This window comes from Nelumbo lutea, chromosome 5 (genome assembly GCF_056320005.1).
Source record: "Nelumbo lutea isolate HS-2025 chromosome 5, American lotus-T2T, whole genome shotgun sequence".
NCBI lineage: Eukaryota > Viridiplantae > Streptophyta > Magnoliopsida > Proteales > Nelumbonaceae > Nelumbo > Nelumbo lutea.
This window is the reverse complement of record NC_142688.1, coordinates 49,897,796-49,917,589: the sequence shown is the minus strand read 5'-3', so window position 1 is coordinate 49,917,589 and position 19,794 is coordinate 49,897,796. Positions and strand designations below refer to the sequence as shown.

The window sequence follows — 19,794 nt, the reverse complement described above, 5'->3', positions numbered from 1 at the left end:
ACAACATTATCATAGCCATATGAGACTTGGGGCCTAGATGTTATCGGTCCTTTTAAACCACCATCTTCTAAGTCACATTCATATATTTTGGCTGCCACGGATTATTTTTCCAAGTGGGTAGAGGCAATTCCATTAAAAGAAGTTAGGGCAATAGATGTTGCCAACTTCATTCAAAACCATATTATATATAGATATGGAATTCCCTCCAAAATTATATTGGATAATGCCTCGTACTTTAAGTACAAGGCCATGATAAAGTTAGCTGAGAAATATAAATTCTAGCATGCCAAATCTGCATCTTATAACCCCTCGTCAAATGGACAAGCAAAAGCTTTCAACAAAGTTCTTTGCAAAATACTTAAGAAGATGGTATCGAAGAATAAAAGAGATTGGCATGAATGCCTCCCTGAAGCACTTTGGGCATATCGAGCAACAGTGCGGGCAGCCACTAGATGCACACCTTATAGTTTGGTATTTGGAGCAGAAGCTGTTCTTCCTCTAGAAGTTCAATTGCCCTCTTTAAGGATTGCAACACAACTCATACATTCGGAAGAAAATGTAAAGATAAGGCTTGTTGAACTTGAGGCTCTAGATGAGAAGGGACTCATAGATCATCAAAGACTTGAAGTCTACCAAGCCCAAGTTGCAAGCGCCTTTAATAAAAGGGTGAGATATTGGTCATTTGTGGTAGGAGCTTTGGTCCTAACTGTCAGAAGACCTATTGTAGTAGTCACAAGGAAAACTTCAGGGAAATTTGAACCCAAATGGGAGGGTCCATATGTAGTCACTAAAGTCTTCCCAAAAGGAGCATATGAACTCTTTGACTCTGAAGATCAAAAGTGTAAATGGTAAATTCATTAAGCGCTTTTATGCTTAAACAAAAAGAAGGCCTAAATGAAGACCCACCGATGCCTCTTATGTGATTAAACTGACAAAACAATCCACCGATGCCTCTTATGCGGTTAAACTGATGAGACAGTCCACCAATCTCTCTTACACGATTAAACTGTTGAGGTAGGCCCAAGAAAAACATTGGCAAAAAAAAAAAAAAAAGCAAACCACCAATTGCTCTTAAGTGGTTAAACTGATGAGTAAAACCACCATGTCTGCACGTGGCTAAACTGCTTAGATAAACCACCAATCGTTCTCATGTGGTTAAACTGTTGGAGCGGCACATGAACTACGTTGACTTGATCCCTAAATGGGTATGTAGACAGCCTAATATATAGGTCCAACCACAACAATAATGTAAAACATATATTCATTTGAATATCAATGTTATTATAAAAGTTTCTAAAGAATGTATGAACAAATCAATACATTTCAAATATCTTTAAAGAGTTGGTGTCTTTGCTCATATGAGCTAAGTAAATTTTCATAACTAGCCACACGAGCCTCGTGGGCTTTCATTTGCTCCTCTCCAGCTTCCAACTTGTGAGTCTTTAATTAGCTTCTTGCTCTTTACATTCCATGAGCTCACAGTCAAGAGCAGATTTCTTTGCTTTCAAGGCCTCATCCTTTTGTTGTTCTTCAACAAGTTGATGTCTTAGATTAGCGACATGGCATTCAGCTTCCTTGAGCTCAGCAGACAAATCAATCATTCTTGAAGTTATCTCAGAACAGTTCACAACCATGTCAGCCTGCCTCTCATGAATAGCATTAATGCGGTCAAGGCATTTCTTATAACGAGAAACAGCTTCTCGGTATTTGAGTTCATCTATACCTGAACCTTTTGCAATTTCAGCCTGGCGGGAAAGAAGGTCTTTAGATGTGGATAAAACCTTGGTCACAACATGACAGAAATTTTCCACCTTTGTCCGAAGATCGGGTGCTAGAGTAACCATTGATTGAAGTACAGGAAGGCTGTTATGGATCTCCTTATTCTTAAGGATTAATTCCCTGGGGGAGGAGTTATTTACAATTTCCAAAATTTCTTGGAAGCTGTGATTTACAAACTCCATCATACGAGACACCATGTTCCCGGGAAAGGTAGCAACAAGAACACCAATACAGTCTTCATTACCTGCTGAGGTAGGTAAACTGTCAGCAACAAGCGAAACATTTTCAACCTCAATATTCTTCTCATTACCTTCTAAGGAAGGTAACTCATTGTGGATACATGAGGTTTCTTGCGCATGGCTAGTTTCAAATTCAACATTCTTCCCACTAACCTTCCAAAGAAGGTAATTTATCAGAAGCACCATGCATCACCATTTTGACCTCATAAACAGAGAAGGTAATGAGAAGAAAATCTCCAATTAGGTCCACTTAAAAAAATCAAAATGATTTTCAAACAAAAGAAAATCTCCTTAAATTGATTTCTGTAGTCAAATATTTTGATATAATCTCTCTTATGATATCAGTCTTTGATCTAAGAGAAGAGATCAGATTTTCTTACGATTGATTTCTGTCGTTGATTCTCTTATGATATCAATCATTGATTTCTGTAGTCAAATATTTCTTCTTTTTCTAAGGTTGATCTCTTTTATGAGATCAGATGTGAAATTGATCCCCGTAATGAGCGAGGGGTCACGTGTGAGAAGCCCTTAATCAAAAGATCATCAGTACTAAAAAAGCTTTAGTACTAAAAACAGAGTGAACATACCCGAGAGAGAGAGAGAGTTTTTAATTAGCTACGAGATTTTCACTTGATAAGGAAGCTCTGCTCTATTTTGTAGCAGACATGTTGTTTCTGATGCAGTGGCTATACTGCGATGTTGATTTTAGATAAACAGCAGATACGCTGTTTCAGCAGATAGGCTGATGCAGTGATTATACTGCAAGTCTTGATTTTAATAAACAGCAGATACGCTGTTTCAACAAATATGCTGATGCAGTGATTATACTGCAAAACTGATACACTGTTTCAGCAATATGCTGATGCAGTAATTATACCGCAAAACTGGATTTAAATAAACAGTAGATACACTGTTTCAGCAGGCATGCTGATGCAGTAATTACACTGCAAATCTTCTTTAAATAAACAGCAGATACGCTGTTTCAGCAAATATGCTGATGCAGTGATTATACTGCGAATCTTGGCTTTAATAAACAGCAGATACGCTGTTTCAGCAAGCATGCTGGTGCAGTAATTATACTGTGAATCTTGGCTTTAATAAACAGCAGATATGCTGTTTCAGCAAACATGCTGATGCAGTAATTATACTGCGAAATTGGCTTAAAAAAAAAAAGAACCAGATATGCTGTGTGGTACTGCAAACTTGGCTTTAAATAAACAGTAGATACGCTGTTTCAGCAGACATGCTGATGCAGCGATTATACTGCTATAATCCATTGAAGAAACAAGTGAAGCTTTCTCTTGATAGCAATAAAAAAAATAATAAAAAAATATATATCAAACCTGGTTTAGGGTTTTTTTTCTCCCCAAGAGAAGAGAAAAAAATCTCTCTTTGTTCATCCACCACTTCAGAAAACAAAGAAAACTTTCTTTGTTTAATCACAGATTGTGAAGAGAAGACAAAAAGTCCCTTGTTGAAAGATTTCAGCAGCTCCTTGACTTGAAAACTGAAGGAGAGGTTTCCCTTTCTCTCATGAACCGTAGAGAGCTTGTGAAACAGAAAAAAAAAAAAAAAGAGGCTGGAATGCCAGCCCCATGCCTTTTATAGCCAAAATCAGTCTTACAGTCCTAATATGATTAGGATTGTTCATTAGGGTTAGGGTTAATAACAAAGGCTGGGGCGTGCAGCCCACTTAACAGCTTTATAACAACTTATTTGTGGACCTATTTTAAGTTTAAATAAGAAATTTTAAAATAGCCCACTTACAGCTTTTAGTTGGGCCCAAGTACACAGCCTTATTTAGCCCATTTAGTGGCTTGACAGTAAGCCATACGTGGGCCTCATAACAACTCATGATACAGCAGCCCATTTAGGCCCATTAAGTTTAAGCCCAAGCCTTTTTAAATAAATTAAGAGGCTGGGACCACTTCTAAAAAGGGGTTAAATGCAAAGAAAGTTAAACCCAAGCCCTTTTAAATACATTAATAGGTTGGGACCACTTCTAAAAGGGGGTTAAATGCAAAGAAAGTTAAGCTCAAGCCTCCTTAAATAAATTAAGAGGCTGGGACCACTTCTAAAAGGGAGTTAAATAAAAAGAAAATGTAATCAAAACCCTCTCAAACATATAAAAAGAAAATATAAGTCCAAAATCATAATAAGCCTTCAAATTTTGCCCCTTACAATATCTCCAATTCAAAAGGATTCAAATTGACCATTAATACCCTTAAGGGCCCACCTGATGTTTAATTAAAATTATTCATCAACTAAAACATAATAAAAAAATAATAAAAAAAAGGGAGTAAATCACATCCATCTTTGGATGCTATAAAAAAAGAGACCTATTCAGAATCCTATTCAGATTAGGACTCTTCTGTTCCAAAAATGAAAAAAAAAACTAATTACATGATTATTTAAAAAAAAGCCTACTAAAGCCAAGATTCCTCCGCGAATCCTACTTAAATTAGGACTCTTATTTTATGAGCCTACAAAATGATTGTCTTGGTCAAAAACAACTCGGGATCAAGATTTAAGGGTGGATCAAAGATAATTTGATAAAACCAAAGAGTCCTACTTCAACCAGGACTCTTCCAACTGTGAAAATCTGTGATTAACCCTCAAAGACTCAAATCAAACCACACAATTAATAACATCAAGCATAACAAAATCGGAAGTCCTAGTTGCAGTAGGATTTCTCAATTTAACAAGATGAGCAACTATAAAGCCTCATCAAATCAATCAAATAGTTAGATTATATCAGATTTTGTCTAATGAAAGATATTGCAAGAGTCCTGATCATACTATGACTCTTCCAATTTTGGCTCAATTCTTTTTCTAACGATAAAACTTTCATAAGTTTTGACTTTAACTGCTTTTTTGAGCCCTGTATGCCCCATATTCTAGGATTCTGGGCCTACAGTGCTCAAGGGGGCACTGTTAAAGTCTTTTTTTTTTATTCAAATAATTTGCAATAAGTGGGCTAGCTAGTCTACTAGCCAAATCATTAAAATTATAAAAAAGTATCTTGTATGGGAGTCCCCCCTCTTAAGTGGGGAGTTCTCTCTCTTTAAGTGGGGAGTTCTTTCTCTTTAAGTGGGAGGGACAGGTGTCCTTCACCTAGGAAGAGGGGGTAGTTACATAACCACCCCACTCTTCGGAGAAAAATTTCACAAGAGATTCTTAAGAAAAGCAAAGATAAGGAGAGAAGAAAAGAGAAGTGCTCAAGGGAAGGCAAGGAAGGAAAAATCTCACTAATACAAGTAGAGAAAAGGAAAGTCCTCTCTGTGAATACTTCCTATTTATGCCTTCTGCTATGTATCCTTCTTTCTCTCCCTTTTGTTATTACTTATGAGAAAGGAAAAAGAGGGAAATAAACCATCTACAACCAGGTGCCTTTACTTGGTTGATTATGGTCCCTCTTTCAAGACAAAGTTAGGGATTAAACCATCTACAGTCTAATTCTCGAAGACTCATTATGGTTCCCTTCAAATGAAAATTTAGAGTAAGGGGGAATGAACCATCTACAACCAGGTACCTCTACTTGGTTGATTATGGTCCCTCTTTCAAGACAAAGTTAGGGAGTAAATCATCTACAGTCTAAATCTCAAAGGCTGATTATGGTTCCCTTCAAATGAAAGTGAAGAATGGAGGGATGAAAATCGTTTACAATCAAATATTCAATTTGGTTGACTACGGTTCCCTTTTTGTATGCAAAATTCCAAGGAGTAAGGCTGTTTACAATCAGTATTTCATCTGATTGACTACAACTTACTATGAAGAAAGGAATGAGAAGGAAATTTTCTTTGTATTAAAGAAAAGATAAATGTATTGCTGTATAGTTTCTCAATTGTATTTTCTTCTTCTTTCTTCTCATTCTTGTACACCTGATGTAAAAGAAAAGCAAATGAAAAGCTCTTTTTTAAGTACCCTATTTTTGTTCTATGCGTTCATTTCTCCAAGTCAGAATCAAAAGGTGTTCTCTACTTTCTTGTGGGGACATAATTAAGGGGAACAATCCATATGATTCCCTGAATGGGCCTTACCCAAAATAATAAAAACTCAATCACTTGATTGAGTGAATTATGTTGCATGAGAATTTATTAAAGTTTTCACACCAACAAGGGGTAATCCTAAATATCTCAAGGGCCACTCTCTCCCCTTACAACCTAAAGATTCTGCCATAGCCCTCATATCATCTCCTTCTACATTGATTCCAGCTATTAAACTTTTAGACCAGTTAATCCTCTTCTTCTTTTCTTCTTTTCCTATGGCAAAATCACGGGATTTCCCCCTATATTTTCTGAATTTTATTATTTTTTTCTTCTTTTTTTCTCATAGATATGTTGATTTTCTATACTTCAATATGAAGTTTAATACTTTTTAATGAAAATCATAGATAACTATTAAGGATAGATGGTCGCTAGTTGCCATGCAACCGAGGAAACTACCCTAGGGTTCATGATTTTTATTTAAAAAAATCATTACCTAGGTGATTAGGTGACAAGGTGCCCCCTGTTGCATAGCCTTGCCTTGGCGCCTTGAATACTATGACACTGTATTGCCAGTAGGAATTAGGACTGGAAACCTTGTTGGTCTCAGCTTCTAGGGTGTGGAGATAACCTACAAGTCTAATAGCTTCTGACAAGGTGCTCTCTGTTTTCACGGTATAGCATAATCAAACAGATTGTTCTTTCTCTATTATTAGCAGCTGCATCTTGGACTCAGGTAATAAATCATGTATGATGGACCTTATTATCCAGCTTGATGAAATAATTTCCTACTGCTTGAATAGTGATTCCTAATGTTTCAAAATAAAAATATCATACATATGCAAAGTGGCAGTGGCAGAGATGTTGGCAATAATTATGTTTGAGGGCCTTAAACCCTTAATTATGAAAATGCACTGGTCGCACCATTGTCCTTGTGCTTGCCTTTTTTTTTTTTTTTAATTATGTACTGTTATTTATGAGAATTTGTATCATAATGTTTACTTGTCGAGAGGTGGTGGAAATTGGCAATAACCCATTCACTAATGCAACTTTTGTAACTGCAGATTGAAGCTTTGGCTTTTCCTAGCATATGTTGTATCATTTGTGTCTCTAGCAGCATCTGTGGGCCTACTTGTACAGGATGCACTTGTGAAAACTGGTCCTTCGACATGGACAGGCACTGCTGGTGTCTTGCAGTGTGTATTGGTATTAATCAGGTATATTTTTTTTCATGATTCCTTTATAATCACGTGTTAACACACTTAATATTGGTGTGCATGCATGAATGTTCTAAATGGGTCAGTTAAGTCTCTCGTAATGCATAAGCCAATGTGGAATTGGGGATTTCTTCTTTTTTATGTACAGATAATAGGTTCGTTGCTGTAGTTTTTTAGAAGCTTTTTTTAGTCATTAGTAGTTTCCTAATTGCATTAGGAGTTGGTTTTCCTAATTGGATTGGGAGATTGTTTTCTAATTGGATTTTAAGTTACTTTAGTAAATTGCAATTGAAGGTTTCTGTTTAAGGTAGCAATAGGGAATTGAAAAAGGAGGAAAGATAATTTTTTATCAATGTCGGAGGTAGGTGATCAGATGGTGTGGATTAGTTAGGGATAGAAGGTTGTGGAGATGACTTTGGTGTGAATAAGGCTTCATTGACCAGTTTGTGCAGTTCCCTTGTAAGGATGTATAAGTGGATAGTTTAGAAGATGTTTTCAGGTTTTCTTTTGGTTTTTGTTCATTATGTAATTGGGGGCTAAAGATTGCTTTGAAAGTTGGGGTGCTCATGGTGATATCTTCTAACCATTTAGCATATTTTTTATTTTTTTGTTTATCAAAAGTTTCTTTTTACTTTCAAACAGAAAGTTAAGTCAGATTCACATTCATCTAGTAGGATTTGTCTTATTCCTTGTCCCAAGTCAACCTGAATTTTAGCCAAAGTCCTAGTGCTTATCCAATTAGGATTTGTACTATGCATCTTATAGTTGATTTTGAAGTAGGAAAGCAAGGGAAAAGGGCTACCTTACCCTCCTCTCTTTGCCTATATTCTTAGGGCCTTTTCTTTTTCCTATAGAAGTTAATATTAGGTTAAGCAGGATATTAGGGTGGTTGTTTTTAGGAGAAGAGTTTGTGAGAAAAATGTTCTGGGAATTGGAGGAAAGATATCCTTTGAATGAAGAAAGCTCTTTTGGGGATACTTGAATGATAGAGTTTTGTTAGGATCATTTGAATTGGGTGTTTTGGGGGGGTGGGGTGGGGGGGATGTTTTGGACTTTTGAAGTTTGCTTTGGGTCTTGTGTCTGTTTTGTTTGTTATTTGTAGGGGAGGTAAAGTTTTCATTAAAGAGGGAGTGGAGGGTTCTAGTGGTGTGGGTTTTGGGTTTTGATCTGTGGCTGATCAACCCCATCCTAGAGCTTTTCCAACCTGATTATTGGACCCACTATCAACCCCCCTCAAATCTGTTTTAGGCTTGTAAAGTGGGATTTTCTAAGCATCCATTATCAAATGAAACAGGATGTGGCTTATCTATACCATCCATTAGATGAGGTTCATTTGGGTTTATATGTGCTTACTTCCCAAGTGGATAACAGCTCCATACAATCCCTGAACTTTTGTGATTAAGTATCCTTTCAAAAAAAAAAAAAAAACTATTGGAACATTTCCCAAGAGATGAAGATCTATTTAGCTTTCCTTTTTATTCTTTTTGATTTAATTCAATACTTATAGACCACAAATTGTTTTTTTTTTTTTTTGTAAAAGGTAAGGTATTTTATTAAATCAAATAACAGTACAAAGGAGCCTAGGCCAGTAAAGGCTCCCTAGAGCCACCTCAGATTACAAATGTATCCAAGTCTGAGAACTAAACAACAATCTCAAATTCTGATTTTTAAATTCCTCCGTTGCCGACACCCAAGACAGTAGTTTACCCACAGCTTTCTGCACCATTTCCTCTGGAGATTTAGCTTTGCCCTGAAAAGTTCTGTTATTTCTTTCAATCCAGATAGTCCAAAGCACTGCATCCGGAGTAGTTTTCCAAACCAAGGTTCCTTTCTTGCTGAGACCCTCAGTTTTCCAACAAAACAGCAGATCCTTCACAGAATTTGGCATTATCCAACTGACTTCCAAGGCCTGAAGGAAATGCCTCCAAATATGACTCAAGACTGGGCAATGTAAAGAAAGATGTTCAATAGTTTCTGCTGCCCCACCACACAAGCCACATGACATGTCCAAAATCTGAATGCCATGTTTCACTAGATTAACTTTGGTTAGACACTTATTTAAAGCCATTGTCCAGAGCAGAAACTTCACTTTAGAAGGACTAATTGAGTTCCAAACCTGCCTAGCCGGAAAGTTCCCCTGACCTGAACTTATCAACTTACTGAACATAGACTTTACAGTGAACCTGCCATCAGCCTCCCATTTCCATCTCCAAGCATCCTCCTTGTTCAAGTCAATCCTCTGGTTATGAAGCAGGTCCAACAGATTTGCATACTCTTCAACTTCCCAATCAAAGAGGCACCTCTTACAAATTAGATTCCAACTGAAAGAGTTACCAGAGGCATTGAAATTCTCAGCCACCGAGGAATCCTGATTTACAGAAATTTGATAGAAGAGAGGAAAGGCATCTTTCAGACACACTTCAGAACACCAAGAATCTTTCCAAAATTTAATTCTTTCCCCATTTCCCAATTTATATCCGATTCCTTCCTCAAATAAAATCGAGTTCTTCAAAATACCTGTTCAAATGGAACTTACCCCTCTTGAAATAGGAGATTTGGATCTCCAATCACCCCAATCCACTCCATATTTGTCCCCATTCAGCTTTCTCCATGATGCATTTCTTTCATTTGCAAATCTCCGGGGCCATTTACACAGGAGGGCAGAGTTGAACTTATTCAATTTTCTTATTCCCAACCCACCAACTTCCTTAGGAAGACACACTTGGTCCCAATTTACAACATGAACCTTCTTCTCCTCCTCCCAACCTCTCCAAAGAAAGTTTTTCTGTATTTGCTCCAATCTATTTGCTACTTTGGAAGAAATAGGGAAGAGGGAGAGGAAATAAGTAGGCAGATTAGAAAGAGTGCACTTAATCAGTGTAACTCTCCCCCCGAAAGAAAGATATTTAGCTTTCCAAGATGCCAATTTCTTCTCCTTTCTTTCAACCACTGGAATCCAAATCTCAGAGGAAGTACATTTAGCTCCAAGAGGAAGCCCCAAGTATTTGATCGGAAGATGGGCAGTCTGACAAGCCTTAACTTCTGCACAATCCTCTAGATTTGTAACATGACCTATAGGGATGATCTGAGATTTACTCAAGTTTACCTTGAGGCCAGACACCACCTCAAACCAACTCAAAATTCCAAGCACCACCTCCAGCTGACTTGGTGAAGCATCAACAAAACATAGTGTCGTTAGCAAATTGAAGAATATTAACTTTTTCCTTGCCCGGTGCAATTGCAAAGCGATTCCAAAGCCCATTCTCAGCAGCCTTCTTGCTAAAAAGAGTTAGAATTTCCATGACACAAATGAAAAGTAGGGGAGAGAGAGGGTCACCTTGCCTCAAACCTCTAGTGCTTCCAAAAAACCCCGTTGATTAACTAAGATGGAGAACTTAGGAGTCTTAACACAAACTCTGATCCAGTTTCTCCAAAGCTGCCCAAAATTCATTTTCTCCAACACCAGGTCCAAACAGTGCCAGTTAACATGATCATAAGCTTTTCCAATATCAAGTTTACAGATAACACCTGGGTTCCCCCCTCTTTTTCTGGATTCCAGCAATTCATTAGCAATGAGAATTGAGTCAACCATCTCTCTACCCGGGACAAAAGCACTTTGATTGCAAGAAATAACACTGCCTAACACACACTTCTTTTTTCTGCCAAAACTTTAGCCAAGATTTTGTAAAAACTGTGCAAGAGACTAATGGGCCTAAAGCCCTTTATATTGACAGTCCCCTCAATTTTTGGAATTAGAGTGATGAAAGTTGCATTCAAGCTTCTTTGAAATGAGGCATTAGTATGAAATGCCTGGAACACCTGCATCATATAGGCCACAGATTGTTAATTTGGATCTGTTGCATTAGCCGTTGAGCTGAAATGTCCATGAATTGGAAGTGATCAAGGGAATATGTGAATCCTTGTGACTTTAGAACAATATACGGACGTTTCATGTCATGCCCTTCAGGAGATGGAGAAAGCAATTGCTAGAAATGAGGAATGCTAGAATCGGAGGAGTTGTAATGGCTTGCTTCAATACTTGATGGTGGTCAAGATGAGAGAGGTGGTTGTGAAACCGAAGAAGATGTTTGCAGTCGATTTAGGCTGCTGGAAATAAGCTTGGTGGATCGTTTCATTAACTCTAACCCAGATGTGGAAATTGTGGGAGATTGGGATGTTGCTGAATGGCATCCAAAGAAACCTTTCTAGGTTAGGAAGTTGAGTGCTGGCTTCTTCCTTTTTACCTCAACAGTGAGGGGGAGGCAATCGACATCTTAAGGAGAGAACAAAACCAGATTCGATCTCCAGACCTTAGGATTGGAAGATGGAATCCTCGTATAGGAGCAATCCGAGATTTTGGGCCTTCAAGCCTGGTGTGGATTAACACATTTGGAATTCCTTTACATGCCTGGTGTTTTCTAACTTTTGTAGTGGGAAATGCGTGCGGAAGAGTTTACAGTTGAGGCGGGTAAACAATCTGGAGTTGTGGAAGAATGATCTAAGTAAGAGTTTACAGTTTGATATTGATAAGGGCGTGAGACAAACAGATGGACTGAAGGGGGATCGATGGAGGTTGAAGTTGAGGGTATTTTGGGAATTGTAAAAAGAGTAGTTTGCATGGGGCAGGTTCGCTGGGTCTTAATGAATGTGGAGGCTGCAAGTTTCCAAGAATAAATGAAAGATGTGGGCCCCATCCGAAGTTGAATAAAGAAGATAATAAGATGGGCTTTGAACAGATAGGCTGAAGGGGGAGGAGGGATGGAGGTTGAATATGAGGGTGTTTTGGGAATTGTAAAAAAAGAGTAGATTGCTTGGGGCAGCTTCGGCAGGTCTTAATGAATGTGGATGCTGCAAGTTTCCAAGAATAAATGATGATGTAGGGCCCATCTGAAGTTGAATAAAGAAGACGATAAGGCAAGCTCTTTTTTTTTTTCATGGAACAAAGGTGGTGGTGGGGAGATTGTAGTTAAGGGGTAGTGGAGGGCCATAAGGAAGTAAGGGTGGGCTTGATAAGGAAGTGGAAAGCATTTTGAACTTGGAAGTTGAAGAAGTGGCTCGAGATGGGAGACATGATGAAGGATTGACTGGGCCTCACTCTTTGAAAATAAAGTTTAAAGATGGGCGTAAGTCTTAACACTCAACAAATTTAAAGGTTGATAAAATGAAATGCCCAAAGACTAAGAAGCTTGGGGTTTTGATCAAAAGGTTCTAGCGTGAGGAATGAAAGGGAGAGGGGGAAGTAGTGGTTGGAAGGACTGGTGTGGAGTTGGGTCGAAGAGGAAGACCTAAGAGAAGAGTTTGAATGAAGCTGTGGTGGCGACCACTAAGAAACCTCAGGGTTAAGAAATCTTCAAATTGTTCACATTTTTTTTGATCAATAAGATAATATTTTATTAGAGTTGGATAAGAAAGTTACAACAGATGGACTGAAGGGGGAGCGTTGGTTACTACTTCTGAAGAAAAGGTGGATGGTTTAGGAAGCTTGCCTATTGAGGAAAGCATTGAAAGAGAAGTATCGGTTGGTAAAAGGCTGGGCCTGTTTTTTGGGGTGGTGAGGAGTTTGCTAGAAGAGCCTTTGAGGAGTTTGAGAGATTGAGGAAAGAAGAAAGGTTGGAAAACAGAGGCTGGGGAAGGTGGTGAGATCTGGAACGAGGATGATGAAAGGCAAGAGGAATTGTTTGAGGGGTATGACTAGGGAGATGGTTTTTTCTTGATGCCATATTGGCTTCGGTGCAATTGGTGGCGTGTGGGAGTCTTTTGGGTTGAGGATTTTGGGATGCTTCTGTGGCTATCAATTGAGTCTGGTGGCTCTCTGGTTTTTCGAGTTCTTGTTTTGAGGCTGTTGTAAGCTTTTGTCAGTTGCTGGTCAACTCTTAAGTAGTGGTGTCTTTCCCTTGGGCGATATCTTATCACCTTTCTCATGTACTATTCTTTTTTGTTTTTTATTGATTTTTTTTCTTTTACTATAAAAAACCCTTTTGGTTATCAGCTATTGCGTCCATATGTTAGACTCCTGAATCCTCTAAATCTCTTTTAATGATTCTAGCAGATAGCAGGTGCCAGCACCATATCTATGTGTCCATGGGGGTGCACATGTCATATCCATCCCCATTATTATTTTTTGATTATTAATGGAATGACTTTTATTCATTATAAAGGAAACTTTGCTGTCCAAAAATGGGTAGCAGGCGAAATACAAATACAGCAGCAAGCTGATAAGTCTTACTCAAGTATTGTCATTAACCAGTGTTTGCAAGGTGATCCTAGGTCCCAGACATCCAGTCTTAAAGCTTCCCTAACTGAGAATCTTGATCTCCATGGGCCTCCTTTACTGTACACTGCCAAGAGACTACCACTTGACTCCCTTTCTATGATTAAATCCTCCCCAGTTATTCATTTGTGCAAGCTTTAATCCTTGTATTGTCACCATCAATTCTGCACTTAGGGATTCACCAAGTCCTGCTGGACCAGAGAAGGTAAACCTTACATGGCCTTCTTCATCCCTAATCACCCCACTGATACATGAAACACTGGGGTTATCCAGGCTGCATCCATCACAATTTAATTGTAGCTGGCGGACTCTGGAGTCGGGTAATCCTACCATCTGAGCATAACAAAATTTCTTGTTTACTCTACAGTCTTGACCAAATTTCTATATCTCAAGATAGCAAATGGAGCATTTAATTAGATGGTTTGTGTTTGATTGAGCTTCTAAAATGCTCTATCTATTGGTCGGACACTTTGGATTACCTTGGCAACCCATTTCTTGTTATGGGGCTTAACCTACTGTTTACTGACAAGATGCATAGCCTGTATCACTTATCAGTTTGTATGCATTGTGAGAATCCTATTAAGCTTTGTATATTTTGTAATAGTCTCTGGTATCCTTATCAAGTATGAAGGGATTTCTTCATAACAGACCCCTTTTCCTTTCAACATACAGAACAAGAATAGTGGTTTGTGATCATTTGGGGAGAATAATGTGGAATGATAACTTTGCCTAATTGTTATTTATAGATTTTATGGTTTTTCTGTCATCGTATCTCTTGCGGGATGGGAACCTCTTCCTCACTTGTTTCTTTTCTCTTATTAATAAATTTCACCTTCAAAAAAAACAGAAATCCAAGAAGATGAGATTATCTTGTTTTCCTGGGTGTTGTATTGTCAGATTAATAATAGAAATTAGGAGTAGATATTGGAGGGCAGAATGGATAGAAGCTTAGAATATTGTGGTTACCATTCTTGATGGTGAAGGCCACCAGAAGTTTTGGGCAAATTTGCTCCCATTTTTGTGTGTTCCTTTATCTATTTTACTCTAATGGGCTCAGGATGCACTGGTGCAGAACAACTGAGAATTGAATCTGAGCATGTTGTAGCCTGTAGGTACTCCAATCAAGGATTTGGTTGCATGAGTTGGACATGTACTTGAGCCTTCACATGAGCTGTATTTGTGTCAAGGCATATAGTGGCTGACTTCTGCTAGCTTGATCAACTTGAAAACTGTAAATATAGCGTCTAACTTTCTGGCTTGGGTCTGCTTGATGATCAACCTTACAAGTTGGATACTGTAAATATAGCATCTAACTTTCTGGATTGGGCCTGCTTGATGATCAACCTTACAAGTTTGATAGAGAACCGGAAATATTGCTTTCCTGGGGGTCCCCACATTGGACTGCCTGTTCAATAGAGTTGTTTCTTTAGTGAGTTCTACCAGAAGTAGGAATTGAGAATGTTTTTATTTAGCTCTAATAATATGAGCAGGAGTTTTATTTTATGATGAAATTTTCTTTTTCTTCTCTCTCTCTCTCTCTCTCTCCCTCTCCCTCTCTCCCTCTCTCTAATTTGGGTTGTAAGAATTAATTGTGGAGCTTCTGCCCCTATATTTTCCTGTTCTTGTTCTTGCATTTTGCAAATTTATCTGTTCTATCTTGTGGTGTTGGTGGCACTGTCAAGAAAAGTATATGACGAAGTCCAAGTTTGTTAATAGTTTAAACCAACTTCTGTGAGCTATATCAACCCTGCAATCTCTCTACTACTTGGTCATGTTAATTTTAGCCACTAGTGCTATAATTATCCAGCTCATTTTACTTTTTCCATTAATCGCAAGTGGTTGTCTCCATTTCTCTCTTAATGGCTACCAATCTACCAGCCCTAACATGACTTTATTTCTTGTTACTAACCCTCTGGTCTCTTCTACTCCTTGTTCAACTATCAACAATATAGGCTCTTAACTCCAAGAATTTAATGCCTAAGAGCATGCAAAATAAGCAACAAACAATGATGCAATAAAATCTGAAGTTTTATCAATGTTCTCCTTGGTTGGCCTAAATTTTGTAAAACCTTGGTTTAAGCAACAAACAATGAAGTGAAGCAATAAAAAGATGAAGTTTCAACAATTTTCTCTTTGGTTCGCCTATGATCTGAAAATTGTAATCATATTGTAAATCAAAATGGGCTTGAATCGAATAATATTGCTCAATGCACTCCACTAAGTTGCACATTGTATATGAAATATTGGTATAAATATGACTGCAACTTGGGCCGGGTTAGCCTGAAAAACCTGAAAAGTCAGGTTGGGTTGATGTTTGGGTTAGGGTTGACTTTTGTCAACCCAATTTCACTTTGGGTTGGGTTAGGGTTGACCTCTCAGGCAACCTGGCCCAACCTGAAATTGGCTCTTTTATTACTAATGTACATTTGTAATATGATTCTACTACATACTACCATAATCCATTTATCTTAACTCTTACAAGTTCTCATTGGTGATTTTCATTTTACATAATTTTGATTTATTATTATCTGATTTCATGTTCAGGATTTCAGATGTTTAATATTAGATCTCTTAGTTAAAGACTAGGAAAACTTTAGGTTGTGTTTGGTTTGAAGGTAGGGAAGTCTATACAAAGTTTGTAAAGGTTTCCCTACCTTTCCCTACTTTTTCCTTCAAACCAAACATAACCTTAGAGATTTTACAAAGTTTTAAGAGGGTGAGAGAAGGTCGGGCTGGGCCAGTGGGCCCAACCTGATACCAAATTAAACTTTGGGTTGGGTTGGATTGGGTTATGGTTAAGGGATTTTAGGTTTGTTAGGGTTAGAATTTCCTGGGGGGGGGGGTTCAAAACTTTGGTTTGGGCTAGGTTTGACCCAATCCAACCCAGCCCGACTTGCACCCCTAGAGTGTAAAACAGTAGACATGTTACTTTATTTGGAAAAAGCTTCCTGCACATGACATGTTTACTGAACTTAGTTCTCTATTTGTCTTTTTAATTGAAGAATATTGATTGCAATTAGTCTTTTACCCTACATGCTGTTTACATGTCATCCGCATGAAACTCGAACAAACCAGGCTATTTTTTCCAAACAACCAAACTTATCCCTCTGCTGGGATTGTACCATACCCCTGGGTTGCTTTTGTTGAAAAGCAAAATGTTTTTTTTTTTTTTTTTTAATGATAAATGGTTTCCAAGGGACTGGCAATTAGGGTTCGTTACGTGCTTAAAGTTTTGTTTTCAGAGTTTTCTTATCTTCCTCCTCTAGATGGATAGTTTGGGACAGAACCAGCAATTTCATAGATGTCATGTGGCATGTCAACTGAGCCATGGGATCATGCCTAATAAAGTTGATTATAGTGTTATTCTTTGCCATAAAGCTTGCTATTTGTTTTTTGATAAATCTATAGAAAAGGGGCTACACAGAACCGGGGGGGCTGCAGAGTTGTGACGATACTCCAATTTGCCTTCTAATCTCTTGAGCAAAGACCTGCAATCCATGATTATTGACTTCACTCTCCATGGGGGATCCACATAGTTCTTTAGACAGTGACCTGCAATCCTCGATTATTGACTTCACTCTCCGTGGGGGATCCACAGAACAAGTTTGGTATTGCCGTCAATAGTGATGTTCTTGTTAATGAAATTAAGGGCCACATTGTGGGCTTTTCCATGCAGCCCATGCTTCGGCCACAAAGCTTACTATGCAATCTCTCTCTCTCTCTCTCTCTCTCTCTCTCTCTCTCTCCCCTCCTTCAGACTTGAAGATTGGGTTACTTTTTCAATTAATTGAAAGCAAACTATTGAAGTCTTCCTGTATATTATTTTCAGTGCTTTCATTTTGAGAATCAAGCTTGCCATCTTATCATTGTTAGGACAGTTTTGTTTTACTGATATAAAATAACGCACAAGCACACACACACCCACACGTGCATACATATGTCCTCATGATGTAAAATCATCATTTTCATTGTTTTATTTTACCTACCTAGTCATCATCTTCACCAGCTATCATCATAATCATTATTCACTGGGGGTACAACTTCGGTGGGCTTGTGTTGAACATTACTAAACATTTCAAGGGTCCTTGCCTGAGGGCCCGAGCCCGAAGGGTACCCAACTTGGACACCTATCATTATCATTTTGGGGTTGTATTTGACCATACTAACTGTTTTATGAATTTGTGCAGTGGACTAATGTACTGGACGTCTCATTGGGATTAAGTTGGTGAGACGGACAGCCTTCCATTTGACAGAGGCATGTACATCCTAGATGTCTAATTGGCGACAAAGAAATATCTCAATCTGTAATTCTTCCCGGTGCTTGAGAGGGGTAGTTTCCTGTAAATGTTTGTGTTCACGTCTTCGTGCCTGTTTGTAAACCCAATTATTCAAATGACCCTGTTGAAAACGACCCACTCTTATTGAATTTGACACTTGCGGTGATTCCTTGTAAAATTGGAATTCAATGGGGGTGCTTGAAGATATTTGATTGGTCAAGTCATCCAGCTTTTTTGCCGTCTGACAAAATTTTGAACGATAAAATGATGGATCACTGTTTAGGTGTGTAAATGGCTGGGGAGTGGAATCCTGAATGATGCTAAACTTCTGAACTTGGAGCGTAAGGTAAGGTGTTTCTAGCTTGGGCCTTTGTCTTATTGAACACTGATCTCGACTGAAAGACCAGTCTGGTTCTGTATGACATCCAGGGATGGTGCCATGGATGTCTCTTCGGATCTATTCTAGTAGGCTTTCTGAAGATGGAAACCCCATGCGAGTTGGCAACTTGGAATGGATGCAGATGGCGGAAGGATATCAGGCAGCGTTACTAGGTTAGATTGGTCCAGTAAATTACTGGGTCTGGAGTTCTGGACCACTGGTCCACTGACAGGGTGGGGGCTGGGTTGGCATTACTGCCTCTGCCGATAGAGTTTGGATCTTCTCCTCACACCAACCTCACATCATGTTCCAGCCGCACATTGGGAACAAGGTTCAAAGTATCAGAATGGTCAAGTGTATCAGAAGACATATTGGGATGCGTCTCGGATACGCATGCATATCGGAGAAAAAATTATATATGCTTGGAAACACTATAAATATTTTAATAAATCATAAAAATACATCAACAACACTAAATATAAGACCTCAATGAGATGTATACACATTAAATTAATATGTTGTAATTATTTTATAAAAAATATATTGTAGTTTTATAATTTCATTAAAAATCTTATAAAATTTAATAAATTGTAATTCTTAACTTTTAATGTTTTATGGGATGGGAAAAACCCAACTCTCATATTCAATCATAAAAAATGCATTGGCATAACTTCTAAGTGAAAATATAATTAATAAATATTTATTATCTATTATTTACTTTTAAAAATTATAAAAAATAATAAACATTATATAATATATTCAAAAAATAGTTATTAAAAAAAATTCAATTGCTTTGTGGATATGATAGATTATTCATAGAATTATAATATATTCAATCATTGTGATCAAATGATAAAATATAATTAATTAATTAATTACTTTTAATTCTAAAAAAATAAAAAAATTATTAAATAAGAAATTTCAATTGGTTTGTGGATATGATAGATCATTCATAGCATTATAATATATTCAATTATTGCGATCAAATGATAAAATATAATTAATTATTATATATTTTTTAAATATAAAAATGTAAAAAAATTAACAAAAATAAAGAAGAAATTTCGATTGCTCTATGGATATAATAGATAAATCCATAGATCTAAAACATATTTAGTCTTTATAGGCAGAGAAAAAATTACATTTTCAATTTTTTTGTTAATTTATATTTCTCCAAATATCCTCATGAATTTTCCATAAATCTATTGATAACATAAAAAAATTATGATTTTGAATGTAAAAAATGTAGATCAACATAAATTTATACATTCAATAAAAAAAAGAAATCACAAGAAATTATAAAAAATGAAAATATTTACTTGCTTTTTGCCATTTTTTTTTCAAAAATTAAAAAATATTCAAAAAATTAACGATTCACACATGTTTCTTGCAATTATTTTTTTTTCCAAATCTAGCACTCTAGGAATGAGGTTTAGAGTTTGAGTCATTTGGGGGTGAAAGAATGTTTATTTCAGGGAAAAGAAGCTTGTTTTTCCCTTTATTTTTTTCCAGTTTTTGGCAATATCTTTTTTGTCAATATGCCCCCAATACTTGTCCGATATGCATGAAAAAAGGACAAAACGCCTGATTTCCATATGATACGACATGCCTCGCATTGAGTGTATCATGTCGAAATTTTAAACCTT

The 19,794-nt window shown here is 37.4% G+C and overlaps 2 protein-coding genes across 3 annotated transcripts in view; one reads left to right on the top strand and one right to left on the bottom strand.

Moving 5' to 3' along the window:
* LOC148852297 (uncharacterized) overlaps nt 1-17,989 on the top strand; it is a 40,550-nt gene extending 22,561 nt beyond the window's left edge. The window contains exons 3-4 of one of the 2 annotated variants that reach the window (XM_088944778.1): nt 7,069-7,221; nt 17,680-17,989. In XM_088944778.1, the coding sequence (XP_088800904.1) occupies nt 7,069-7,221; nt 17,680-17,713 (187 nt within the window). In that variant the 3' untranslated portion in view covers nt 17,714-17,989. Of the gene's footprint in view, nt 1-7,068; nt 7,222-14,597; nt 15,257-17,679 lie in introns of those variants that run through there. The other variant, XM_088944779.1, reaches the window with a different exon arrangement.
* LOC148852298 (uncharacterized) lies at nt 1,255-3,565 on the bottom strand. The gene is made up of 2 exons (XM_088943716.1): nt 3,362-3,565; nt 1,255-2,023 (listed from the first exon to the last, which is right to left on the bottom strand). Exon 2 carries the CDS (start codon nt 1,974-1,976, stop codon nt 1,443-1,445), a length of 534 nt encoding a protein of 177 aa, XP_088799842.1. The 5' UTR covers nt 1,977-2,023; nt 3,362-3,565; the 3' UTR covers nt 1,255-1,442.
* Nucleotides 17,990-19,794: the final 1,805 nt, after the last annotated feature.